The sequence below is a fragment of the Herpailurus yagouaroundi genome, unplaced genomic scaffold, assembly GCF_014898765.1.
Source record: "Herpailurus yagouaroundi ecotype Mexico unplaced genomic scaffold, PumYag 200, whole genome shotgun sequence".
In the NCBI taxonomy this organism is placed as follows: domain Eukaryota; kingdom Metazoa; phylum Chordata; class Mammalia; order Carnivora; family Felidae; genus Herpailurus; species Herpailurus yagouaroundi.
In genome coordinates this window covers 3,140,340-3,167,687 of record NW_024412431.1, presented here as the reverse complement: position 1 = coordinate 3,167,687, position 27,348 = coordinate 3,140,340, and the positions used below count along the sequence as shown (strand labels likewise).

General features: G+C 58.4%; 1 protein-coding gene across 1 annotated transcript in view; it reads right to left on the bottom strand.

Moving 5' to 3' along the window:
• CARM1 (coactivator associated arginine methyltransferase 1) overlaps positions 1–27,348 on the bottom strand; it is a 38,958-nt gene that overhangs the window by 11,045 nt on the left and 565 nt on the right. The window contains exons 2-4 of the mRNA XM_040449643.1: positions 27,248–27,346; positions 2,844–2,969; positions 902–1,008 (exon numbers count right to left, since the gene is read on the bottom strand). Coding sequence (XP_040305577.1) covers positions 902–1,008; positions 2,844–2,969; positions 27,248–27,346 — 332 coding nt within the window. The remainder of the gene's footprint in view (positions 1–901; positions 1,009–2,843; positions 2,970–27,247; positions 27,347–27,348) is intronic.

Sequence of the window (27,348 nt, the reverse complement as noted above, 5' to 3'; positions counted from 1 at the left end):
AGGGCACGCGGCGGCACAGACGACCGTGGCCCTGGCTGGCCCTGCGACACAGGAGGGCCCACCGTGGGCGCAAACCTCCCTTGGGAGGCTGCACCCCCTCTACCGACCCAGACCCCGCTGGCAGCTGCCGGCCGCTCCGGGAAAGGGAGTGGGAAGCCTCAGGCAGCCCCCAGGAGGGTCACCGCCACCATCACCGTGGCCAACGTGTGCAGCCGGGTGCTGCCCAGACCTGGGAGCCACCCAGGAGAAGTCAAGATTTGCCACAGGAGGAGTTCTGGGATTGGGGGCCGCCTGCCCCATCTTAGGGTCCCCAACGAAGCAGAGGTGTAGAACAGACAGAACCCTAGAACTCAGAGCGCCAGGCGGGTGAGGTGCTGCGGGGTCTCTCTGTAAGACAACGGGCGATCGGGAGGCAGCGTGGCACCTGGGCAGGGGCACAGGCTTTGGCATCAGGCAGACCTGGCTTCCCATCTTGGCTCTGTTGCATAATAGCTGTGTGACTTGGAGCAAGTCACTTAACCTCTCTGAGCCTCAGTTTTCTCATCTGTAAAATGGGGACAATAATAGTACTTACCTCCTAGGGTTGTTGGGAGGGTCAATGCATCTGCAGGTGTAAAAGCGCTCAGACCAATGCCTGTTCGGTACGTGATAACTATGCTACTGTTACTCAAAACGCCTGTGAACCTGAGCTTCACCTGCACTCAATTCCTCCAGCAACCCTCCTAGGCAGACCCTGGCATCTCCGTTTCACAGATGAGGAAACTGAGGCCCAGCAGGCGAAGGAAACCTGCCCGAGGCTACGTGGCTAGTAAGGGGCAGAGCCAGGACGAGAACCCAGGTGGGCCTGCCCTTTGCTGCCCACCCGGTGGCGGCAGCCTGGTCGGGGGTGACGCGTACCCACCTGGAAATACTGCACGGCGGAGGACTCCTCTGTGCGCTCGCTGAACACCGACCGCTCCAGGGTGTGGCCCCGACAGGTTTTCAGGATGTTATAGAAGGAACAGAAGTCTGGAAGGGGGAGGCCAGGTCATCGGTGGGCATCTCGGGGGTGGGGTTCCACCTACGTGCACACCCCGACTCTCCTAGTTTGAGCATGCGTGCTTGGTGATCTCTTTGTCCCCAAACCAGTGCTGAAATTCACGAAGAAGGGCAGCCAAACAAACCCTGCCTCTTGGTGGCCGGCACGAGGCCGGGATTTTGCAGTCGGGGGCGGGGAGCGTGTGTGTGTGCTCCGCGCGGCCGGTGGGGCCGACGAGCCTGGCTGAAGCCTCGGGAGGACACGCGCCCGCTGAGCCAGGGTCATACCTCACAGACTGGCCCGAGCCCAGGAACCGCAAGCACCCCTACAGGGTCTGTGTGGGGCCGACTGGGAGGGTGTGGGCGGCTACCCAGCAGTAAATGTATTTAACAACCTGAACTATACACGTAAAAATGGTTAAGAGGGTAAATTGTGTCATGCGTATTTTAACCCAGTGCCTTAAAAGTAGAGCAGATTTCTAAGGCAAGCTCTTAAAAAATTAAAATCTGCAGTTTGGGAAGCTGAAAAAGTCCTGGAGGCGGATGGGGGCGACAACGGTGGGAGGTCGCGTGGTGCCCCCCCCCCCCCCCCCGGGCTCTACGCCCAGAAAGGGTTAAGACGTTAAATGTCTGTTATGTGTACTTTACCTCCATTTAAAAAACTGGTGGAATTAAAAGGGAAAAAAGCCAACTATAAATATTCATGAAGTCGGAAAAGACTAGATTGACACCAGCTCCCACCGCTCACCCCTGGGGTGGTGTTTTAAACACCGGGACTGGGGCGCCTGGGTGGCGCAGTCGGTTGAGCGTCCGACTTCAGCCAGGTCACGATCTCACGGTCCGGGAGTTAGAGCCCCGCGTCGGGCTCTGGGCTGATGGCTCGGAGCCTGGAGCCTGTTTCCGATTCTGTGTCTCCCTCTCTCTCTGCCCCTCCCCCGTTCATGCTCTCTCTCTGTCCCAAAAATAAATAAACGTTGAAAAAAAAAATTTTTTTTAAACACCGGGACTTCGGGTGATTTACGTAAGTAAAGAAAGAAATGGGGCGTAAGACTGCCTCCTGCGGTGGAGGGGGTCAGTCACCTGGCTCCTTCCACCCCACCCGGCTTCCTCTTCCACCGGGGGCACCGGCACCGGGACTGCTGCGGGGGTGGGGTGGGAGGCTGGCGGCAGAGGGCGGGCAGCTTCTCCACCTCGACTCTCCCAGCCCGGCCACCAGGATCACCGACATCACCTGCGGTGACCAGGCCTGGCTGCTGCACCAGTAAGCGGTCTCCAGCCCCAGGCGCCCCACCACCTCGGCTGCTGACCTCCACCTGAGCCACCAGCAGTCGCCTGGGGCTCTAAAAACCCTCCTCGGGAACCGGAAACAGCCTGCATCCACTTGGATCCCGGAGCAGGGTCCGCACAGAACCCTCCCGTGGCTTCTCTATGCGCTCGGAACAGAGCTCTGCCTGCCTACAGAGCTCTGCCTGCCTCGGCTTCCCGTCTCGCTCCCATCCTCCGCTGCCCCCAGACTCGCCCCCAGGCTCCACCAGGAGACCTGGGGTGCACCCAGGCCAGGTGGTCAGGACAGGCCTCTTGCAGAAAGGGAGGTAAGAGCTGAGCCCAGGAGGACCCAAATGATTCGGCAAGGGAAGGTCTGCGGAGGAGCGTTCCAGGCAGAGAGAATGTGCTCTTCCCACGAACGTATCTCCGCATGGGAATAATTTCTGCTGGCTCCCTGGGACAGACGGATGGGCCGTGACCGAACAGGGCTCGGATCTCTGGCCACGTGCCGCCAGGACGGATCTCTGGCCGTGTGCCGCCAGGACGGAAGGGACACGTACCATTGGGAGTGGCGAACTGGATGAGGACGCTGTTGCAGCCCAGGGTGATTATGAAGGACTGCTTGCCCACGCGGCTGCACTCTGTCTCTCGGGACACCGAGCACTTAAACACACACACATCTTCGTCTGCAAGAGGAGAGAGGGGAGCGTGAGCCAAAGGGTCCCGGGGCCGGCCGAGCAAGGCTCCCCGTGGGCTAAGTTTGTTCGAGTCATGTCCCCGCCACCGCCAGCCCGCTCCTCACAGCCCCCAGGTTTTTCTGAGGCTCCATAAAACCCGCCCCGGGGCCCACTGCCGCGTGTGCCCCGCCTGCCCAGCCCACACTGAGGAAGAGGGGACGGCCGATCGGGCGGCAGTGACACAGGACAAAGCATGTCGAGTGGAGAGGACCGCTGTCCACAGAGCGACCGAGGCCGAGGGTGGGGGTGGGGGGTGGCCAGGCGCCGTGGGGCCGAGCAGGACACCGGGGCCCGGGGGCACCTCTGCCAGGACCTTCCCTCACGGAGCGCCTCCTGGTGCCCAGGCCCCCGCTCACCCAATGGGCGCCGAGGCGGGAAGAGGGCCGAGAGCAGGGCGGGGGGGGGGGGCTACGGGAACCCAGCCGAGCGAGTCTGGCTCTGATTCACCAATGCCCCCGTCACACGGGGAGGTCACCGGCTCTCCCAGCTGGCAGGGGCGGGTGGGAGCCAAGCCAGAATGCCCGGGGGGCGCCCCTGCTCGAGCCCGAACCCTTCCCTCTTGGATCCGGGCGGCGCGGTGAGCCTAAGCGGGGCCCCGGGAGCCGGACGGCCCGGGTTCGTGTCCCACACGCACCACTCGGTGTGTGATTCGTGCAGGTCACTCGGCCTCTCCGAGCCTCGGTTTTCCCATCTGCCTAATGGGGCTGACGGTGGGGCAGGCACAGGGCCCGGCCCACGGCGAGCACGGCATCCACGAGCCGCCACTAATTACCGTTACCGCTCGTTCCTTCGCCCTCAAACGGTGAAACTTTGCGTCACCAGAAACGGGCCGAACCGACACGCCCGGGAGGCCCCGGTGCGGTGCGGCGGGACAGACACGGCATCTGTGTCGCATTCTCGGCACAAGTGTCCACCCTGGTCCTCTTGCGACGGCTCCAGACCGTGGGGTAGTCGGCGAGACAGCACGCCTGCTCTCCTCCTCAAAGCGGCAACGCCAGGAAAGAGGCGAATCTTGGGGAGCCTTTCCAGAGCGAGGGTCACCAAAAACATGTGACCCCAATGTCACGGGTGCCCCAACTGGAGCCTAATGAAACCTTTTCACGAGCTGTTAGGGACCATTGGGAAACTGAGTGTGGACCGCGGGTGTGACAAGGTTAGATGACAAACGTGTGACGACAGCATGTGGGTCCGCAGAATAACGCCCTCATTCTTCTAAGAAACGGAAGTACTAAGTGAATTCTTGTCACATCTGCAACTCACCTTAGAGTAGCTCATCAAATAGACAACTACAAACCACACGTACAGAGAGCAGCCCGAGTACCAATGTGGCCAAGTGTCCCCGTCACCCCAGAAAGCCAAAACCATCTTGAAAAAGAGCAAAGTGGAAAGACTCACCCTCCCCAATCTCAAACCTACTTTGAAGGTACCGTGATCAACATGGAATAGTACTGGCAAAGGAGAGACCAACGCAATAGAATCAGAGTCAAATTAAAACCTTATGTTTATAATCAACTGACTTCTTTCATTTTTCTTAGCAATCTCTATACCCAACGTGGGGCTCAAACTCCTGACCCCGGGTTTAAGAGTCACATGCTCTTCCGATTGAGAGAGCCAGGCATCCCCGTCTTTCAACAAGGGTGCAAAGAGCATTCAATGGGGGGCAAGATGGTCTCCTCAGCAAATGGTACAGGGACAGGTGGATGTTCACGCACAACAGAATGAAGCTGGATCCCTACCTCACACCACATATGAAGCCTGACCTGAGTACAAGAGCTAAAAACTGTAAAACTCCTGGAAGGAAACAGAGGGGTAAATTCTTCCTGAACTTGGATTTGGCAAAAAGATTCCTCAAGGTGACATCAAAAGCAAGAGTATCAAGAGGAAAACTAGATACACTGAACTTCATGAGAATTGAAAACTTTTGTGAATCATAGGACACTATCAAGAAAGTGAAGGGGCGTCCGGTGGCTGTCAGTTAAGCGTCTGACTTGGGCTTGGGTCGTGATCTCACAGTCTGTGAGTTCATGCCCTGCGTCGGGCTCTGGGCTGACAGCTCGCAGCCTGGAGCCTACCTCGGATTCTGTGTCTCCCTCTCTTTCTGCGCCACCCCCCCCCCCCCCCCCCACCGCCCCACCGCTCGCACTCTCTCTCTCTCAAAAATAAATAAGCATGAAGAAAAATTAAAAAAGTGAAGATGACCTAGAGAATGGGAGAAACGAGGCACAAATCATACACCTGAAAAGAACTCAGTGTCCAGAACGTATAAAGAATTCATTCAGCGAAAAGGTAAACAACCCAATTCAAAAATGGGCAAAGGACCTGAACAGACATTTCTCCGAAGATATAGGACTGGCTAACAAGCACATGCAAATCAAACCGCAGGGAGACACCGCTTCACACCCACTAGGACGGCTAGAACTTTAAACAGATACGGGAAAATTACAAGTGTTGGCAAGGATGTGGAAAAACTGGAACCCTCACACGCTGGGAGGCATGTGGGGGCATGAAACTATGAAACAACTCAGCTGCCGGGGAACAGGGTCTGGTGGTTCTTTCAAATGTTAAACATCAAATTACCATTTGACTCAGCAACCCCACTCTTGGGGATGTCCGCAAAAGAACTGAAAGAAGCAGTCAGATAAATACCTGTATGCAAATATTCAAAGTGGGACGATTTGCAAGAACCCGAAAGTAGAAGCAATTCAGATGTCCGTCCACTGACAGACGGACACACAAAACGTGGCAGGTCCACGGGATGAACCGTTAATTCTTCCATAAAAAGGAATGAAGTCCTGGGGCGCCTAGCTGGCTCAGTCAGGAGAGCAACTCTTGATCTGGGGGTCGTGGGTTCGAGCCCCACGTTGAGTGTAGAGAGTACTAAAAATAATAAATAGGGGCACCTGGGTGGTTCAGTTGGTTAAGCATCTGACTTTGGCTCAGGCCAATGATCTCACGGTCCGTGAGTTCGAGCCCCGCGTCGGGCTCTGTGCTGACATCTCGGAGCCTGGAGCCTGCCTCGGACCCTGTGTCTCCCCCTCTCTCTACCCCTCCCCTGCTCACGCTCTGTGTCTCTCTGTCTCTCAATAATAAACGTTAAAAATAAATAAATAAACTTTAAAAAATGAAGTCCTGACACGCACTACAACGTGGATGAACTTGAGAAACGTTATGCCGAGTGAAAGAAGCCAGACACAAAAGGTCACACACAAGTGATTCCGTGTATATGAAACATTCAGAATCAGTTAATCCACCGAGGCAGAAAGCAGACTGGTGGCTGTCAGGGGCTCGGGGGAGGGAGCCTGGGGAGTGACCACTTAATAGATTCAAGGTTTCCTTTTGGGGTGATGAAATGTTTTGGAACCAGACAGAGGTGGTAGTCACACAATTACAAATGTACCAAATGCCCCTGAACTGTACACCCTTTTTTTTTTTTTTTTTTTTTACTTATTTTGAGACAGAGAGAGAGAGCGTGCACATGCACGAGTGGTGGGGAGGGCAGAGAAAGAGAGGGAGAGAGAGAATCCCAAGCAGCCTCCACGCTGTTAGCACAGAGCCTGATGTGGGGCTTGAACTCATGAACCCTGAGACCATGACCTGAGCCAAAACCAAGAGTCGGACCCGGACCCTTAACTGACTGAGCCACCCAGGCATCCCTAAAGCGGTTTGTTTTATATCATGTGAACTTTATCTCCGTAGAAAAAGAAAAACCTTTTCAATGCGTGGATGCAGATATGAAGGGCCTATGGGTGTTCACCAGCTCTCTTGTTCTCACCCTGGGTACTCTGAGCGTGGACCCAGGTCCTGGAGGCCTCCTGGGGCCACAGCCCGGGTTCTGCCAGACGGCCTCACACATCCAGAGCCGGGGGCCAGCCTCCTAACCACAGGCGGGAGAGAAGATCGTACTGTCAGGCACCGCCCCAGACAGGGGCCTCCCAGGTCTGGCTGCAAGTGGGTCCCAGGAAGGGACCCTGGCACTGTGCCGTCACCCATGTCCCTCCTGGGGCGAGAGATAAGGCCAATCTGCCAGCCGCACCAGGGTAACAGCAAGCATACCAAGGAGGGCCTCTGTTTACCGAGCAGCCTGGCAACCCGACCAGCTGCCCCAGGCACCCCTGCAACCTGGCGCCCGGCAGGCAACCACGAGGACCTGTGGCCAAGGGAGCCCGGGCTGAGGGCGGCCCGACCTGTCCCGTCACGGCAGAGGCAACCACAGCCCGTGGAGCCAGTCTTTTCTGACAGCCCGTCCCACAGGCCAGTCCCTGGCACACAGGAAGGAGGTGTTCAGTAAATATTTGACAAATCAAAAAAAAAAAAAAAGCTGGATCATATTCTTCCGTGTATTTAAAAGACTCAGAAACCCCAGCTCTTGGGAGGCCCTGCAGGACCCGTACCCCTCATTCACCAGTGGACCAGCTCCTGGCCTTTGTGCCCCTTTCCCCCTTTGCCCACTCTCCCCTCCTCTCACTAGGATGATGGGCCCCCAGGACATGGGTGGGGTGGCGCTCAGCGGGCCGCCCACGTGGGGCTCTGGCTTCCTCACTGCCCAGGGTCGCACGTGCCCAGATGGACCTGAGAATGCACACCGTGCCTCCTGGCCGGCTCCACGGTAGTAGGGGGTGGCCCTGGAAGAAAGCTTCTCCCCCCCGGCGCCCCCGCCCCGCCGCCGGCCAAAGGAAAGAGGTCCAGGGCCTGGACCCAGCAGTGGCGATTAGGTGTCCCCGCCCCACCCACACACACAAGGAGTGGCTGCGTCCACCAGGAAACCGCCTGCTAGGCTTGTCTCTCTCTTTCCTCTCAAGTCACCCCTTGATCCAGCCATCACCGGGTGAGCCATGGCAGAGACAGGAGCGACTCTGCGCGGTGCCTCCAGAAAGCAACCCAGAGTGCCAATCTGCCCTCGTCACATCGGCCAGCAGATTCAGGGGCTGTGTGCACACGGCCGAGAGAGGTGGGGGACAGGAAGCGGGATGGGGGCTTAGCAGGCTGCCGTGACGATTTAAGTGGCGGTGACCACGGAGAGAGAGGGCTGCTGGCCGGGAGGCTGTGCTGGGTTCCTGCCGATCGAGGTCAGCAGAGCCGAGGTTTCATCCCTGCAGTAATATGATCAGGTGGCGGAGCTGGGAACAGGCCCCCTCACTGGGCCGTCTTCTCCAGAAAAGCTTTCTCAAGGCAGAGTCTACACGCAGGAGTGTGCAGGAAAGCAAGCCGGACTCGGGAGCGTTAATCGTGCCACGAACGTGTCTGCCCTGCTCCTGGACCCGGCCTAGCGCCGCGGACTGACCTCCTACCTGCTGCAGGATGTCCAGCCGAGGCTCTGGAGCCAGGGGCTGAGGGGCCAGAATAGCCAAGGACAAGCGCAGGGCAAGCGTGCTCAGGGTGTGCCGGGGGGAGCCCCGGGGTAGGAAGCCTGCTCCATACCCCATCTTGCTCCCCAGGGAGGAAGGCCCCCGTAAATCCAGGTCACAAATTCCGAGTTCCCATGGGGAGCCAGGCCCGGCGCCTGCCTTGCTGAGGCTGGGATAGGGCTGGGATGTCACCGGCACCAACACTTTCCGGGTGCCACGCTCTGCATTTTACACGGACCCCTCAGAGCTATCTACCGTTCCACTCAGATGAAGAAGCAAGGCTCAGACAGGTTAAGCATCTCGCTCAAGGCCACACAGCAAGCGAGTGGCAGAGTAGACTGGCTCCAGGGTCTGGGCTCCTAACCCATGTGCCATAGGACCTCCCTGTGCTTCCTGGAGTAGGCACGGCCAACCTTCTGTGTGAAGGAGCAGGGAGTAAATGTTTTTGGCTTTGCAGGCCGTGTGGTCTCTGCTACTACGACTCCTCTCTGCCGCAGACCCGGTGTGAGCGAGTGAGTGCGGCTGCGTGCCAATAAAACTTGACGACGAATCCAGCGTTTGTGCCTGGGACTACGGGTCAGAGAGGCTGGGCGCCGAGCCCCCTTCCCACCCACTTCTTCATCTGCTCACCGGACATCGAGAAGTGGAGATGCCCTCCCCGTCCCAAAAGGGGTGAGAACAGAGTGAGGACATTCCCCAGGTAATGGGCACTGATGCCAGGGGAACAGAGGCACGACGGGAGCCTACAGATGGCACCTGCCCCGGGCCGGGAAAGAGACTGGGAACCAATTCTCCAGCAAGAGGAAAAAAGGCACGTGGGACGGCAGAGAGCAGAGGGGGCTGCGTGTGATACTGTGATTTACAGTAAGCAGCTATCTGGCGGGGTGCCCGGGAGGCTCAGTCGGTTAAGCGTCCCACTTCAGCTCGTCGTGATCTCACGGTTCATGAGTTCAAGCCCCGCGTGGGGCTCTCTGCTCTCAGCGCAGAGCCCGCTTCGGTTTTTCTGTCTCCCTCCGTCTCTGCCCCTCCCCAGCTCGTGCAGGCTCTCGCTCAAAATAATAAAAAATAAACTAAAACAAAGCAAAACCAAACCAAACCAAAAACCAACTATCTGGCGCAAAGCTCCTAAAACTCTGGGAATGCCCTAAGTGATGAGAACAATACAAGGCGTCTTCCATGATTTCGTTCAAAGCCCCTTTCATCCACTCGAGTTTATGTCGATGAGGTCACTTTTCGAGCCCCTAAGGATGCAGCCCTGTTGCCAGGGGGACCAACCAAGTAATTAGACAGTTGGAACTTTCAGTCTCCCTCCTAAGCCTCCAAATAGCCAATGACTTAATCAATCGTGCCTGCGTAATGAAGTCTCCATAAAAATAAAACCCGAAGGACGGGCTTCGGAGAGCTTCCCGGCTGGCAAACACATGCAGGAGCCGGGAGAGGGGCGCCTGGAGACGGCATGGAAGCCCCGGCCCTTCCCCACACTGCCCTGCGCCTCCCTTCCGTCGGGCTCTTCCTGGGTTGTATCCTTCACACCGGCCACCGATCCAGTGAGTGATCTGTTTTCCCCTGAGCTCTGTGAGCCGCTTTGGCAAATTAATCGAACCTGAAGAGGGGGTCGTGGGAACCTCACTCAGATCTACAGCCGGGGGCGAGACGCACAGGTGACAACCCGGACTTGTGACTGGCAGTGGGGGCGGAGGACGACGGTCTGGTGGGTCTGGTGGGACTGAGCCCCCATCCTGTGGGATGTGACACTCTCCCCAGGCAGACAGTGTCAGAACGGAGCTGATCGTGAGCCCCACAGCTAGAGTGTGGAGGCATCCATGGCAAGTCTTCAGTATCAGGGTTAAGCGTCGGCTCAGATCATGATCTCACAGTTTGTGAGTTTGAACCCTGCATCGGGCTCTGTGCTGACAGCGCAGCCTGCCTGAGGTCCTCGGTCTCTCCTTCTCCCCCTCTCTCTGCCCCTCACCCACACGCGCTCGCTCTCTCTCTCTCTCTCAAAATAAATAAACCTTAAAAGAAAAAAAAAAAAAAAAGAAGCGTTCTGTAGCAGCACTGAGAGTAGGGCAGACACGCTTCTCCTCAGAGGGTCCCGGCTGGGAGAATGAGGGGACAAAGACAGTGCAGCTGTGGCCAGGGAGGGCGCTGAGACAGACTCCAGACTGGACAGGCCGATTTGGGTCTCGAGAGGCTCAGGGGCCCAGCTGCTCCCACAGCCACGGGCAGCACCTGGAGGGACTGAGCGCTGAGCTGGGGGACAGACATAGAGCTAGAAGAGCTGTGGGCCAAGCAGGAGGTGAGGAAGGCTGGGAAGCCAGTGGCTCTCGAGATGAGGAGCCAATCGGCTGTGGTCGTTCTCCTGTTTAGGCCTCTCCATGGCTTCCCGGAGCCTTCTAGAACAAGTACAAACTCCTTACGGGGCTCTCAAGCCCCTGTCAATGTCTGTAACCTCATCCACGACCCCAATCGAGCCATGTGGGCCTTCGCTGCCCCTAGACCGTGGGCCAGACTTCTCTCTTGCCTCCATGCCTCCTGAGATCCAGAACACCCTTCCCCCCCCTTGTCCTGTGTCCCCGTCACCTCCTCCTGGCGGTCCTCCAGCAATTCTTGGACGAGCCCCCATCACATGGCAACTCCTTATTTAACGCCCCTGTGCTCCCCAACACACAGTGACGCATGGGCCCTGGGCTCTGCACGTGGCTGGCACACCCAGACCCAGGGGGCACTCAAGGGGTGCTGACTTGCAGGGTGGCCCAGAGGCATGGGGTCCAGAAGGCCAGGCTCCTTTCCTAAGGGCAGGAAGCAGATGGCGTGACAGTCCAGGTGTCCAGGCCCCGACGGCACATGTGGCCTCCGGAAGGTTCACTTCCTGAGACACCGGGCACTGGGTAACCGCCCGGTGACCTTCCTGCTCTCCTCCCCCTTCCCCCTGGAGCAAGCAGTAATGGAAGACGCAGAGGGTCACTGGGTCCTTCAGGCTGGCCAGACCTGGGTCAGAGGGACCCAGGGGAACAAGGACGAATGTCTGGAGTTGCACTCTGCCCCCGTGGAACCTTCCGGCTTCACGCAAGGGGAGGGGAGCCGCCACCTGGAGAGCAGAGAGGTGCGGGCCGAGGCAGGAAAGCAGCCACCCGCTCGGGGGGAAAAGGGGCCACGTCCCAAGTCCTTGCCTCTCTAGCAGGGAAACCATCATAGCCACCAAATGAGGACTAATTAAAGCTATTTATCTTGGCAGACTTGGGGCGTAGGGGGGTGGGGGGGTAGAATCGCTCGTCCAAATGTGAGGTCTTCCTCCTGCCGCCAAACAAAACACAGGCTGTACACCTTCCAGAGAAAAATATTCCACAGTCAAGGAAGGTAGGTGGGAAGGAGGGGACGGCGCGGAAAAGGCAAGGCGGTTTCCTCAGCCCACCGGGCAGCAACCCTCTGCTCGGGGCTCCCGCCCCCCCCCCTCCGCGGGGCCTGGTGGCAGTTTACCGAGTTTCCAAAGGGGGGGCGGGTGGAAGCTTCCCCCTGCTCCTGCGTGGCGTGCACCCCTGTGGCCAGGACAGGAAAACGGTCGCTCTCGGTCCCTCCAGGTGGGCAGTGGTTAAAATGACGAGCGCCAAGGAAGACCAGGGTTCACGGCCAAACGTGCCGTTCTCCAGCCGTGTGACCTCATCCGTCGTCTCCTCATCCATCAAAGTGATAATGACACAGCCCTCGGGATGAGAGGACATGACCCACGTGGAGGGCCTGACAGACGGCCGCACCACCTGCCTGCACCCCCGACCTCGGGAGCCTGATCTTGGAAATGGTGATAAAAAGAAGGTAACCCACCGCCCCACCCCCACCCCCGCACACTTGCCATGAAAATCCCGTGAGAAAACGCGGACAGTAGTAAGTGTACGAAGTGCTCAGTCACCAGAGTGGCCACTTCACCCTCCATCAGATCGGTGCCAGAAAAAAATCCAACCCTGGGAAGCCTCACCCGGCCTGGCCTCCCTCTCAGCCAAGTAACCTAAGCCCTCTCCTCCAGTGCTGTCCCGGGAGACGCCCCATGCAGCTGCCCAGCCCCGGGGTGTCTGAGGACCACGAGGTCACCCTGGGTTCCTCTGGCCCAGCCCAGCCCTGGGGGGGGAATCCCAGCCCTCCCCGCAGGCACCTGAGGCGGCCCTAGCCCCAATCTCTTCCCAAGACAATCTGTCACAGACACCCCGCCAGCCCTTTGGGGGGCCTTATCCTATGATCCCACTTGCCAATGTCTGCGAAGGCAACCCCAGACCCAGGGCCGTCCACAGCAGCTGTAAAGCAAAATCCCCACTGAATGAGTGACTGAAGACGTAGCCAGTAACAGGCCATGGACGCTGGCTTGTCAGGCTGGCCGGACCACTGTCGGGGACGGAGCTGTAAAATCTATGAGCCACAGGTAGAAAATTGAGGGCGGAGGGAGGGAGGGAGGGAGCAAGAGTGCTGTCTGCCGGGGGCTTTTCTGGAAAGAAACACTGATAACGTGACCTCAGTGGCCGCCTCTGGAAGGGAGGCACCGGCACCCCCTATCCTGGACAGTGGGCTCCAGGGAGACACTTGGGCACGCGTGCCTGTATGTGCCTGAAAATGCACGTGGGAAGGTCACACCGGAAGATGACGGGTGATGTCGGGGACAGGCCAGGACCAGGCAGGAAGAAGACAAGGACTTTCCACATCTCATCCTCCTGCACGGTTTGAATTTCTACCCTGTACACAAGAGACAACCAGACAAAAGGCGATCGGGACAGCAGGGGAGGCCTGGCGGCCACTCAAATCATCCGGGTCCTCCCCAGAGGGAACCGGCATCACAGCGACGCCCCTCAGCCTGCTGGAGGGGGAGGGTGGTGGGAACGGGGCCTGTGACCGAAGGGTCCTTCTAAGGTAGGAATGGAGGCATCGGCCCCCCGAGGGACTCTGCCGGAGCAGGCCCTCGCTCACACCCCAGCTAGGGAGGGAGGAGGGGCAGTGGCCCTGCAGACTCGGGTTTAAGCCAGGGGCTGCCCGGCCTGCATTCCAGCAGCTGCCGGCGGGGGAAGCCCTTCTCCCGGCACCAGGAAGGCCACGAGGTGAAGTACCTTTCCCAGAACCGCGGCGCACATCACACCTGCCGCCTGGAGCCTCACACCCCCCAGCCCTAAGCCTCCGCTTTCGTGTCTAGGAAGCTAAATCGCTGCAGGGCTCAGGACTGTCATAAGGACTACCGCCCCCTTTGTGTCCAGCCCAAGACCCATGTGTACACAGGGTCACTGGCACAAAACACCCACCGTGGCCCCCGTGGCCCCAAGGCATTCTGGCTGGAGGCAAAGAGCAGAGAGGAGTCCCGCAGAGAATTCTGGCCTTCTGGCCACCGGACCAGCTTGACTGGGTGCTCCTGGGGGACACAGGAGCAGCCACCTGGCCGAGGCGGAGAGAGTGACGAGGGGCACACGGTGCTGGGAACTGTCTTCGCTTCAGGACGCACAAGCTCCAGGGGGGGGTCCTTGGGCTGCTCACAGGGACCCTTCTACGGGAGCACCGGATGGGTGGGGCACCCCTCCCTCCAGGTTACGTCCCCGGGAGGAGCCGAAATCGGGGAGCTACTAACGGGGGGACGGTTTATTTCTCGAGGCAGGTTTACTGCATCACCCTTCGCTCCGCTGACAACATTCACGGTAACTCAACAGCACGCCGCCTCTGTGGGCAAGAAAAGGCTCACACTGGTGGCAGGTTGGCGATTTACGGGGCAGCTTGAAGAATCCAAAAGGTGAGTCTACTTCAGGAGGGGCCCTGAGGAGGAAACTTCCGGAACCACCCGGCAACGGGGTGACGGGACGCTGGGGAGGAGCATGGGGAGGGCTGAGAATGGAAGAGACTCCTGGTCTGAGAGGCAACCATGGGTGGGGGGGAGGGCAGGGACTCCCCTCAGGTTTCCTGTTGTCCCACGGGGAAGCCAGGCCCCCTCGGGCCACAAGCCTCCCTGCAGCCGCTGGGTCTGAACCAGGAGCACCGGAGCGCCGCTCTGCACCCCGGGAAGCACCCAGCCGTCCCCCCACAGCCCTGCGCTAGTGACAGCCAAACCTCCCGGATCAGCCAGTGACAGCTCCGTGCGGTCAGAGGGGACAAGGGGACTCCTCTCAGAGGGTCTGCCGACGGCTGGTTCCGCCAGGCCCTACAGGACTGGCCTAGGGGAGCCTGAAGAGGAGTCTAATTGTGGGGTGTACAGAAGGGCAACCCCAAGAAAAGAAGGAGCAGACAAAGAAAGGGCCGCGCTTTTCTGAGAAAACTACTAGGGGCACCAGTCAGCAGGGCTATTACATGCAAATGTCTCCCTCATCCACCGACTGGCTGACTGGCTGGCGACGGGCGGGAGCATCAGCACTTGTCTCCCCCATCCATGCTAATCAGCTGCGCAGCCCGGGGCTTTGTGAGCTACAAAAGGGACAGCAGATGTGCGGCCGGGGTTCCCCGGCCCCTAAAAGCACAGGGGCTTAGCGGGTAATTGGGAGGTGGGGGCTCAAGGCATCCGAGCCCACAGCCCTCTGCTCCACACCCTGGGCCACTGGCCTCCTCCTCCTGGCCCTTCTCTGGCCCTGACTCCGAAGCGGTGACCTACCCCGTACTGGGCAAGCAAGCGCCTAACGCCTTCGGGTGCCCCGGTTACTGCTCCCAACCACCTTCCTTTCAAGAGAGGAAACCAAGGCACATGTTCGGGGAGGCTTGGCCTGGGGACTCAGCATCTTGTGAAAGAGCCAACCCCCACCCCAGCATCCACGGGCAAGGACGTGGACTCTGGGCCCCGGCAGAACGGGGCCTGTCTGGCTGACGACAGGTGCCACCCCCGCCGAGCCTCCACTATGGGGAGGCGATGGAGCTTGTCCCCCAGGGCTGTGAGGGTCACTACAGGGCCCCACCACCCACGACAGCAGCAGCTGGGCGGGCAGTGCTCTCTGGGGACCGAGGTGGGCAGCGGAGGCCCTTACACAGGGGACACATAGGGAGGCCTGGAAGGTAGGGCTGGAACAAGGTGCGTCAAGGGGCAGCAGGAGGACCCCGGGCTGGGCGGGAGCCCGACCCCTAAGTGGTGAGTGCATCGCACACCGTGGCCCCAGCACAGGAAGCGGAGCCAGTCACAGCTGAGGAATGCGAATATGGTTTCTGGGGGTTCTGCCCTGGGGCCAGCTGAGGGGCCTCAACCAGCAGACTGGGGTGGCTCCAGAAAGGCCAAACAGGAAGAGGCAGGAGGACGGGGCAGGGGCAGCCTCAGTAGAAAATGACACAGGAAACTGCAGCCCAGGGGCTGAATAACTTGGGGTCCATCTCAGGCCCAGCTTGGAAGGGAAGCCTGACCACTGGCCCAGAGGTGAAGCAGGGCTCGCCACTGCTTGGAGGGTGTCCGCCAGGCCCCCGGGACTCAGGGAGCCCCTCTGGCCCACTGCCAGGCGCACAGAGTACAGGATGAGAATTTGGAGGACCCTGCATGCCCCCCCCCCTTGCCCTCAGGCTGCCTCACCAGATGTGACTCCAGATGTGCACAGGCGAAGGGGGACAGAGGCTGCCTCACCCCATAACGGACTCAGCAATGAGGCGGGCTCCAGAAGAGCCCTCCGGGGCCACTTCTCTGACACAGGACAAGGACAAAGGGGCAGAGGGGCGCCTCCTCCACACGGCGTTAAATCTCCTTCACGGACTTGTCACCAGCGCCTGAAAGGTGACACGGCTAAGTGGAGGCGCCAGAGCCAAACGTGGGTCGGCGTCCCGGCAGCTACCTGCCATCGGATGCCTCAGTTTCCTCGTTTATAAACCAGAGGAAGGGGCTGTGGCTTCTGTGGCTCCCTGCAGAGCATGCGTGGCTCGGGGAGCAGAGAATGGGCTGGTTTACCCCTACTCACGCCTCCACCCAGCACCCTTGTGCCAAGTGGCCACGGCGGCCGGCCGGCCCTTCGGGGCTGTTCTGATGGTTGGGACAATCAATGAACGTAAAGTGCCTGGCTCGGTGCCCGCCTGGCACATGTTCGTGCTGGCGCTCAGCAGACAAGAAAAGCAGCACATGGGGGCAGAGGAGGTAGGGGGAGACAGAGCCAGGCATCCTGTCCACGTCTGCCCCCTGGGGGGCCCAGCTAACACTGGGGATTCCAACCTCTGGTCACACAGAGGGCTCAGGGCAGAGCCGGGCTCCGGGCTCCGTGGAGAGGCCTCCAGGGCACAAGGCACAGGTCTGGAAACCAGCTGGCCGCTGCCTTCCCCTCAGGCTCAAGGGAAAATGTGGCCAATTTTCTGGAATGTCCCTCTTGGGTCTGTAAGAGACCCTCCCCCCCTCAGTGTGTCTTTGATTACTTACTCACGTGCCCCCTGGAGGGGATCACGAGAGCACCCCTTTCTCAGCAGAGCACCCATCTGCCCAGGCCCCCTCCGCTGTCCTCGCCTGGAACCTCACCCCTGCCCGTGTGGTCAGGCAGGTTTCCACCCCTGAAACCATTCCGCTCTGACATGTATAACATACCCAGCGAACATGAACCCCAGCCACACGAACACAATTAGCGGGGAGGCAAATCCGCCAACAATCTTAAAGAAAAACAGCCCAGACCCGTTCTTGCCAAAGCTGTGGGTGATGAATCGCTTGAAAGACACAAAAAGAGGGAATAAAAGGGGGTTCCCTCGCTCGGTGCAAGGAGTGGGGGTGGGGAGGATGCAGAGCCCCCTCCCCCAAACCAGCCTGGACTTGTTTCCAAGAATGCCCCGCCTGACAGAACAAAAAGCACCAGAGGCTGGGGGACAAGTTCTAGGTCTGGCTTTGGGTGGCAGTTTCGTGGGTGGACACAACTGTCAACTGCACCGGACAGGACTGAAAGCCCGGGCATCTGGGGGTGTTGACGGAACAACAATTAAAATAAATAAGTCATCTAAAGAAAAACACGAGGGCACAGAGTCTCCCCATCCAACCCCTGCAGGCCTGGGGGAAGCCTGGTCTCAATTTCCTTCATAGAACTGGTTTTCGGGAAACAAAGGGAGTGGGGGCAGGGAAAGTCGGGAACTCCAGATTCTTCAACCAAAAGTCAGAGCTGTGTACTCTGTACAAGCGCGGGGACAGGTGACGTGGTTTCTCCGGGCGAGCGTGGCGGGTGCCATCGGCCCCACCCAGCACCGTGCCTGCGACCCTGAGTCCCGAATCCTCCGGAGCTAGTCCCCGAAGGGAGAAAGCGGGAGGGTGAACGCACCGAGGGGCAGGGGCTCCATCCTGAGTCATGAGGCACCGGGAGGGGCCGGGCAGGATCTCAAGGCCGCCGAGTACCCCTCCCAGCCCCACCTGTCTCAGGGCTTTATGATCGCGAGCACCTGGCTGCCCACACCTGGGGTACATCATCCCTTCCCGACAACACAGCAGGTTTAGACCAATGACCTATAACCCTGTGTGTTATTCACCTGCCAGGTGCGCTGGGCTGCCACCAACCCTCTCACTGCCCTGCATCTTCCAGGAGGAGATGGAAGCGAAACAGAGATCACCTGGGACAGTCACAAGGTCAGATCAAGGTAAGGCTACACAGCCTATGCTAATCATGGCCTCCAGCAGCTTCCGACCCAGAGAGGGCTGCCTCGTCCGGGAGGGAGGAGGGAGAACGTGCGTTCCAACCAGGGAATGCAGAGTCAGGGACCCAGGAGAGCAGCAGGGCTGGCCCAGAGATGCCGCAGACCCCACCCCAGCAGAGCCACTGCCCCCCGCCCCCAGGAGTTCCTCCTCGCCACTGCCACCCTGTCAGACCGGGGGCCTCCTGCCCCCACGCTTAGCTCCTCGGCTGCCACTCTCTTCAGGCGACTCCTGGGCCACGTCTCCCGCAGCTGGGAGACGGGGTTTTGCTACTTTCGGCTCCCCGAGACTGGGAGTACGCCAGGGTGGGGATGGTGTCTGGCTTGAGCAGCGCTGTGCCTACTGTCCGGGCACAGATGGCCACCTCCACTAGGCCACCTGCCACCAGCTACACCCTTCAGTGAAGCCTCCCCACCGACAAGGAAGCTGAGATTCAGGCGACTGAGTCATTCGCCAGGCATCACCCTGCTAGGAAAGGGCAGGGGACAGACCGGGCTTGAGCCCAGACACAACCACAGGTGTCACCTCCCTCCCCCAACACTCTTGGCATAAACGCCACAGATCCCCCTTGTGAGGCCTCCCCTCCCCCCTGCACATCCCACTCCAGCCACACTGGGGGCTGGCTGCCCTTGGCCATACCAGGCCCACAGCTCACTCAACTCCCGCCTGCCGGGCAGCAGACATGATTGTCAACACTTGTATTAGCTCTCAGTTCCCAACAGCCCTCCGAGGTAGGTGCCATCAGGATCCCCATTTTCCAGGCGAGGAAACAGAGGCACAGAGAGGTCATGCCCGCCGAGGCGGGCAGCCAGGACCAGGCCCCACCATGCCCTCCTTCTCTCACCTGTTCTTGTCCCAGGAGCTCTAGCGCCCCGAGCAGGAGCCCTGCTGGGCCCTGATGACCCCACCTCCCCCCTTGCCCTCCCCAGCATTTTCAGACCTCTGCTCTGTTCACTTTCTTCGGCAGGACCCTGACCACTAAGCACGACGGGTCCAGGCGACGGCTGGCTCAGAGCCTGTCACACCACCCCCCGACCCCCACCCCGGTCGGCAAATGTGGGACTGCGTGCTTATCTTGGGCGTCGCTGTATCCCCAGCTCCTAAAACAGTAACTGGCACGGAGCAGACGCTCAGAAAAGTTTTGCTAGCTGTTTAAAGGTAGACAGACGAAAGGTAACCACCGCAATAAAAAGACACCAAGTCCCCCGCAGTACGTTTGTGGTTGGAGGATGGAAAGTCAGGTCTCTCCATCTTCAAAGAACTGTTGGTAGGCCCAGAGGGCCTGGGTGAGGTCAGGCCTCCCACCCCCCCCCCCCCTGGAGACGCCACCATCCAGCCCCCCCCACCTGCCATCTGGTTGGGTCCCCTCCCCCAGCTTCAAGGGGCTGCCCCTCCTGACCAGAAATCCAGTGACTCCAACAGACATCGCTGACCTCTTATTCCTGCCGGATGAGAGCAGGGCGCCTGCCTCTCTCCCACTGGCCACCCCCATTCCTCAGAAACCAGAGACATCCACTCACTCCCCAATCTGCCACTGTCCTCCAGCGATGGTCAGCCTTTCCTGTGTCACAGATCCCTCGCAGGGGGCATCGAAAGCGGGGAGCCTTTCCCCAGAAAGACACACAGAAAACCAACGGCAATGCCATGGCCACAGTTTACTGGGTACACACACAACAAGGAACTTTACATGCGTTCCCTCAAGAGACATGCCGCTGTCACCCTTTTTCCTTTTTCTCAAGGAGGCTCATTCAAGGTCACAGCTAGTGACTCTTGTCCCTCTACCCTTATGCAAAACCGCATACAATTTCAGGACATCATAGGACCCCCGAGGGCCATCGAGGACTCCAGATGAAAAGACCCCTCTCGGAGCCACCTGAGGAAGCCCCTCCCAGCCTCCACTCTCCACCGGGAGCAGCAAGTCTGTCCCAGGTCTGAAACCTCCATTCCTCCTCCTCTGGGGTGGGTGTATCTTTCCCCATTTGTCCTGGCAAATTCACCACCTCCCCAGTTGGGGAGCAGATCCCAAACACAGAGCGAGCTCCCCAGGAAAGGAACACAGCACATGCCACGAAGGTTCCCAAGCCTCTCCCACTCTGCTAAATCCGACCCGGTCCGAGGCTTGGCACCTCAGATGACCCGTGAGTTCTCGCCATGCTCCCGTCCAAAGGTCCCGCACGCCCACCTTGGCCAGGCCCCCGCAGGTGGCCTCGGCGCTCGCTTGCCAGGTGCCACTCACGGCGCCGGCCATTCTGCCCCTGTGACCTCCGATCGTGACGGGCCCCAACCACCCCGAAAGGCATGAAAAGTCAGTGTAAATCGGATGAGCAGATTAGAAAAGGCCCACGTGGCAAGTCAGGTGGGATTCTGCCAACGTGAAGGGTTCGAGCCAGGGTGGTTTTGCTGTCAAAGGAGCGGCAAGCTGGCTTTCGGAACTCCTGGGTTTCCAAACTGCCAATGCAGCGCTTTGGGCCTGCACGGGTGCGGGTAGAGAAGGCGAAGGGGGGCAGGAAGAGGGGATGGGATCTAGGACCTGAGGCCAGATCAGCTTAGGACCGGAGGTAACAGCCCCACCCTCCGTGGGGCTCAAACTCAAGTGCCCAGAGGGAGAGGCCAGGAGCCGAAAGAGGGTGCCGGCTGAGGGGAAGGGACGTCTTCCCACACCCAATGGCAACCCGGGTTCAGAGAAATGCCTATTTTAAGACACGATCCGCTGCAAGTGGAAGGACCACGAAGCTTCTGTGCCGGGGCGGTGACGAGCCAGGAGCGGACTTCTGGCAAGTTCCAGAGGGGGCATTGCTACCCAGCTCGGCCTCGGGGCTTGTAAGCCCAGGGCTGCCAGCCCTTCTAGGTCTTCAGAAGTAAAAAGTCAGACTGTGATGCACAGTCGCACAATTAATACGATACCCAGAGTCTACTTTTATTTTAACCACATGGTGAAGCAAACCTGAGGGCAGGTCGGTCACAACCCCCTGGCGATGGGTCATGGCCTTTGCCCTGGGCAGAGTTCACCTTTTGTTCCAGAACACAACTTCTGGACCTCTGACACACTCCTGGGGCAGGTTAAGGTGAAACTATTCGGTTACATTCCTGTTGCATTCTCTAGTCTGGACGCTTCCACGGGCCCCTCACTCCCTGCTCCCATCTACACTGTAACCCGCTGCTTCAGAAATAACATCTTATCGTGTGGGCCTGTGTGGAAAATGGGCGGCTCCTGATCACAGGAAAAGGTCCTGTCGTTTGTAAGACGTGACTTGGGCCTGACCTAACCTTGTTACCCTCCCTTTAGCTCCTGCAGAGACCCCTCTGCCCCACACCAGGCTGCTGCCCCCAACCCCCACCTTGAGGACTCCACAAGCCAGGAATATCCTTCCCAAAATTGGCTACGTCCACATCCTACCTACTGTGGCCAAGGTGACTGCCTGACCGTCTCCCAGTCTCTGTTCTGTCCTTCCTTTCTTGTACAGAAAGAGACACCCTGAAATTCGCTGAGCTGATGGCTCAAAGACTACATTTCCCAGCCTCCCTTGCAGCTAGTGGTGCCTCTGCAACTGCCTTCCAGCCAACAATGAAAACAGAAGCGTCACAGCCAGCTTGTGGAAACTGTCCTTAACGGACACCTGGCCCACCTTTGTCCCTTCCTTTATCCCGCTGTCTGGAAACCGGGCTAGCAGCTGGACTCCAGCTGCCATGTTGATCCACGATGGCAGGACCTCACCCCAGGGATGGTGGACGGGGGTCAGCTGGAAGGACCTGGGTCCAAGGCCTTCCTGAAGCAAAGCCTCCACACCAGCCCTGGTCGCCCACCCTCCAGACTTTAGCGTGAAGCACAATAAATAAAATGTCATGTTGTTTGAGCCGCTGCCACCCTGGATCTCTGTTATGCCTGAACAAATCTGAATCCTGACCCCCTTTTCTCACTGAACCACTCTGCCGTAAAACAGCAGGTGCAACAGAGGTGAATTTGAAAGCCAGCTCTCCTGCCCTCCAGCCATATCACCTCTCACCTCTGTTTTTCCACCAATAAGATGGGAACGGTGTCCCTGACCTCCCAGGACTATTCTAAGTGGTAACACACAGCCAGGGCCACACCTGTCAGGTTACCTGGCCCACACGGTCCAGGAAATGTCCTCTATCCGGCCTGAGCAATCAGGATACTTCACAGTCAAAATAAACAGACGCACACAAAAAAAGGCTTTTTGGTTTCTCTTAAAAGCTGTGGCAGATCTGGCAGCACCCCCTTCCCCCCCCCACACTCCCTTCACTTATCCCCAGGGTCCACAGGCTTCCAAATGAGTATTTTAGTTTTTGCAAGACACACGAGCATCAGTTAAATATTCTTCCTTCAGCTGTTGGGTTTTTCTAATAAAACTTCCAAAGATGTACAAAGCTGTTTGAAAAAAGGCGACAGGCCCTATCTGGCTCACAGACCCTAATGCATATTATTATCCTTTCCCCAGTTGCTCTCAAGGTCAAACATTTTATGCAGAGCCTGGTACACAGTAAATGCTCAATAAAAATGACACCGGGCAGCAGCAACTTATGGGCACCACCGCAATGTGAATGCCCTTCCGGTGTTACTAACCTTCTGGGTTGTCGCCCCAGCTTGACTCTGAATGCCCTAAAGCCTGGGCACGTGACAAACTCTTCTGTACCCTCTGCCCCTCCCCCAGCCGCCAGGGGGCTCCCAGAACCGTGACTGGAGGAAATCAGAAGAGCTCCTGATTCTGCGGCAGCTGGCCGTTCTTCACCTTGCTTCTACAAAGGGTTTTTCTCTGGGGTTTCCGCACCCTGGCGTGCCCCCCCCCCCAAACTGAAGTTTAACCCCTGTCAGAGCCAGGGGGCGGGGAGAGTCCACAGAACCGGGCAAAGTGACTCGCGCTGACCAAGAAAGAAAAGTGACACAGTCATCTCCAGAAAGGACACCGTGGGCCCGAGGAACCGAGAATCTGTTCTGCTCCCCACTTTGGCTGCCCCACCACAGGCTTCCCGAGAGGCTGCCTCCTTTCAAAGGGAGGGCTCCCTGCATCCAAGAACTCCAGAGGCTGTGCCAAAGCTTCCTCAAGGCCCGGGAAGTCTGCACCTCTGCCCAGGGAAGACGGCCTGGTTTTGGTAGCTGCCATTTGGTAGCCAATGCCATGGATACGGGCCAGGGTGACTTCGGATGGCAAGAAGCGGTGGGAGGGTGGTCGTTCACGGCAGGGCCACTGGGGCCTGCAGGGCCTTCTGCGGCTGCCATCTTTCTCCCCGGGGAGGGCGCAGACGTCAAGGGACAGGGCTGTGTGTCCGCTACCCACACCCATCTCCCAGCCCCACTGCCTGGGGCAGAAGTCGCGGCCCAAGGGTCCCTCCCCCACCTGCTGGCGGAGCGAGACAGCTGGACAGCCCTGCAGCGTAAGGGGCTCCCTCCTAGAAAACCCAGATCTTCATGCCTCCATGCCAGTAACAACACCATCAACAATATCTACAGAAATATTGGGGCACCTGGGTGGCTCTGTTGGTTAAGCGTTTGACTTCAGCCCAGGTCGTGATCTCACAGTTCGTGAGTTCGAGCCCCACAATGGGCTCTGTGCCAACAGCTTGGAGCTTGGAGCCTGCTTCAGATTCTGTGTCTCCCTCTCTCTCTCTGCCCCTCCCCTGCCTGTGTGCTCATGCTCGCTCACTCTCTCGCTCTCTCTCAAAAATAAACGTTAAAAAACTTTAAAATAACATCTACTGAAACATTTAGTTCCACATCCCCATGGTCCACTTCACCCCCATTTCCAGGCCCCAAGTGGTATTATTCCCATTGCAGAAGAGGAAACTGAGGCTGTGTCCAGGTAAGTGCTGCTAGAGGTGAGGCAACAAGCTCAGAGGAGGTGAAATGGCTTAAGGCCGCACAGCTGGTGACCCACACGAGTGAGACTCCACGTTCAGAACCCCCGCCAGCACCCAAACACACCTCTGGCTCGCCTCCCACGGGACACAAGGGGAGATTCGGGTCTTGGCCGACCTCCCTGTCCGTACCGCACACAGATTTGAATCCCGGAGCGGGGACGGGGGGTCTGGAATCACACACAGCTGGCAGGACCCTGCCTCATGAAGGACAGGTGAGCAGAACAGGGCTCCGGATACCTTCTCAACTGGCCAAAGCAATCAGGTCCCAGAAGGGCCCAGATTGGAAAATGCTGAGGCCAGGAAAGCAAGTTCAACCCAAGAAAAGATCTAAAAGTCCTAGTGGGCCCCAGGTCCCCGGAGCCGCCACATCCCCGCACATGCAACAGCTGGACCATCTCTGACTTTCTCCAGGACGCTGGCGGCTGGGCTCCACCCGGCAGGCCGGGCCGGCTCTCAGATCCAGAGGCGGAGCACAGCCCCCACACCTCAGCCTGGCACTCTGCACCTGGCCGGCACACTCCAGGGCAATCCCTCCCCGTGGACCCCGCTCTCCACGCCTGCTCAGGAACCAGTGCTGCCTCACCCAGAGCAGTAACCCAGCCAACTCTGAGGTCATCGCTGGCCCCAGCCTGTGATGGGAGCAGGTGCTACCACCACAGAAGTGCTAGTTTACGGAGCAAACACACTATGTGCCACAAAGGCCCGCCACTGCCCCCATTCTACCGATAAGGAAACCGAGGTACAGAGACTCACCCACACCGGCAGGGCACCAATCTAGTCCTCGTAGTAGACCCTAAAATAATATGTCCAAGCCCTAACTCCCTGACCTGAGAATGTGGCATATCTGGGAGAAAGGGTCTTTGCAGATGTAATTAAAGTAAAATCATTCTGGGTATAGGGTGAGCCTTAAATCCAATGACAGGTGTCCTTATAGGAAAAGACACAGAGACACAGGGGTGAGGCCATGTGAAGACAGACGCAGAGCCTGGAGTTCTATTGACACAAGCCAAGCAAGGCCTGGCCCCAGAGGAAGCTGTTAGGGGTAAGAAGAAATCCTCCTCCAGGGCCTCTGGAAGGAGTGTGGCCCTACCAACACCTTCATTTCACACCTCTGGCCGTGAACTGTACAAGAACATGTTCCTTTTGTTTTAAGCCACCAAGTTGGTCACGGCAGGGGCACCGGGGTGGCTCAGTTAGTTAAGCGTCTGACTTCGGCTCAGGTCATGGTTCGAGGTTCGTGGGCTAGAGCCCCGCATCGGGCTCCACGCTGACTCTGCTTGGGATTCTCTCTGTCCCTCCCCCACTTATGCATGCGCTCTTTCTCTCTCTCTCAAAATAAATAAATAAACTTAGGGGAAAAAAAGAAAGTTGGTCATGGCAGCCCTGAGGAATTAACACGACCCGGTTCGGCTGACTCCAGAATCCATGTTCTCAGCCCCACATCAATGTGACTTAAACATAATGAGGAAAAAGTTGTCTCAGACCCCGCGAGACTGGATCATCCCCGACTGAGGATCTCAATCTGAGAAACGTGGACTTTCTCCTCTTTACAAATGCTTCCGTGAGGAATTACCCCTAAAAGAGGATGTTATCTTTACAACCAGTAACAACGTCAAGATCACCCACACAACAAAAACATAAAATGTAAAAACCCTCCTGGAGGAAGGTGCTGAGCTTAGGAGACACCACGTGTGGAGTATACGAGGACCCTCTGTAGTATGTTCCCAATAATTCTATAAATCAAAAGCTGTTCAAAAATCAAAAGACGTTATTTACAAAAGAAAAACCCAACTCGCCTGGAACTGCTTGAGGAGTAGCCTTAGGATCCTAGTTTGAGAAATGCTGCTCATCTTTATTTTTTTTTACCCCTTTGTTAAAACATGTTGTATTTATTTTTGAGGGGGGGGGGACCAGGCGCCTGAGAGGAGGAGGGGCCGAGAGCGGGCCAGACAGAGGATGCGAAGCAGGCTCCCCGCTAATAGCAGCGAGCCCTGTGCAGGGCTCGAACCCACGAACCGTGAGATCATGACCTGAGCTGAAGTCAGACGCTTAACCGACTGAGCCACCCAGGTACCTCTGCTCATCTTTATTCTTTATTAATACCCGCCAAATGAACGATCATGCTCATGATCTGGGGGATCCTGCTGAGTTTAAGGTGGAGAGTATAAGCACCTGTCCTGAGCTCTGATGCCCGCCGGGGATACCTTTCTCCCCTCTCCTCTCAGCTGGTCCCAGAAAACCCAGCTCTGCCCCAGCAAAAAAGAGGTGTGACACTTGGGAGGTAGGCATAAGTTTGGGTTTTCCGGGTAGAGGTGCAGGAAGAACCCTGTGTGAACCACCTGCTCTATGCGCTTTCCTCTGGATCACCCCCTTCCCAAAGTGGCAAAAAATTCACACAGGCCAAAAGCCAGGAGAGGCCTCGTAAGTGGCTCCCTGAGCATCAGAACGAGAAAACCCGAGACAAAGCTGAATGAAACAGAATAGCAAAATGTGAACAAGCAATCAGGAATCAAAGAGAACAGATAAAAAAGAGTAACAGAAATACAAAGGATGAACCACAAAGACTCAGGGGCCTTGGCAAACACATTTGTGATTTTTTTTTTTCCACTGAAATGTCAGTTTTTGAAACTAGCTTCTGAAAATGTTACCAGCTTCTCACATCCCCAAAAAGAAAGACCCGAGGACCGCGACGAGGGAGGAGGCTGTGTTACCTCTTACTTCGGAGCCGGACATCAAGAAGGGGCCCTACCCTTCCACGTTTCCACCAAGAGCACATCAGCGGCTCGCACCACCCCGGCATGGGCCCTCTCCCCAGGTCTAGAAGTTTCCCACACGGGGGTCCAGAAAGCCAAAAGGCTCCCGATGGGTGGAACCGGGTCCTCCAGGCCGCCCCAGGCCGGGCACCGCTTTCCAACTGTCCTTAGCAGTCCAGGGAGTCCCGAGAGATGTCCAAAGGCTGCCCACACCCCTCCCTCCTTCCCCTAGGGCGGCCACACCCGCCCCCGGGGACTCCCACCTCTCCCACACCCCAGGCCCCCTTTCCTCCCACCCAGCCCCCACACCCCCAGCATGCTACGAATTCACCTTCCCCGCTCGGCCCCCCGCTTCCTGCCCACCCCCTCCCAATCTCAGGGCCCTCACTCCCCCATTTCCCGCTTCCCACCGTACTCCGGGCACCTCACCTCTGGCCACCACGCACGCCCTCTTTTCTCTCTGCCCCTTGACATCGTACCTCCTCTCGCCTGACTCGGGGACCCCCACTGCCATCTCCCTCGGCCCGGCGCCACGGACCTCACACCAGGCCCCCACGGTTCAGGGCCCCTCACCCCCGGGGCCCCGGGCCCCTCGCCGCGTCCCTCCCGCCCCGGTCCCCCGCCCGGCCGGCCTCGTGGGCAGCCCCGGCGCGCGGCCCAGCCCCGGGGCCCCGCACTCACGGCTGTAGAGGGCGATGCCCGCCGCGTCCGGGCCGGCGCGCACCTCGAGGCGCAGCGCCTGCTGCTCCGCGTGCCGCTGGATCTCGCCGTTCGCGTCGCCG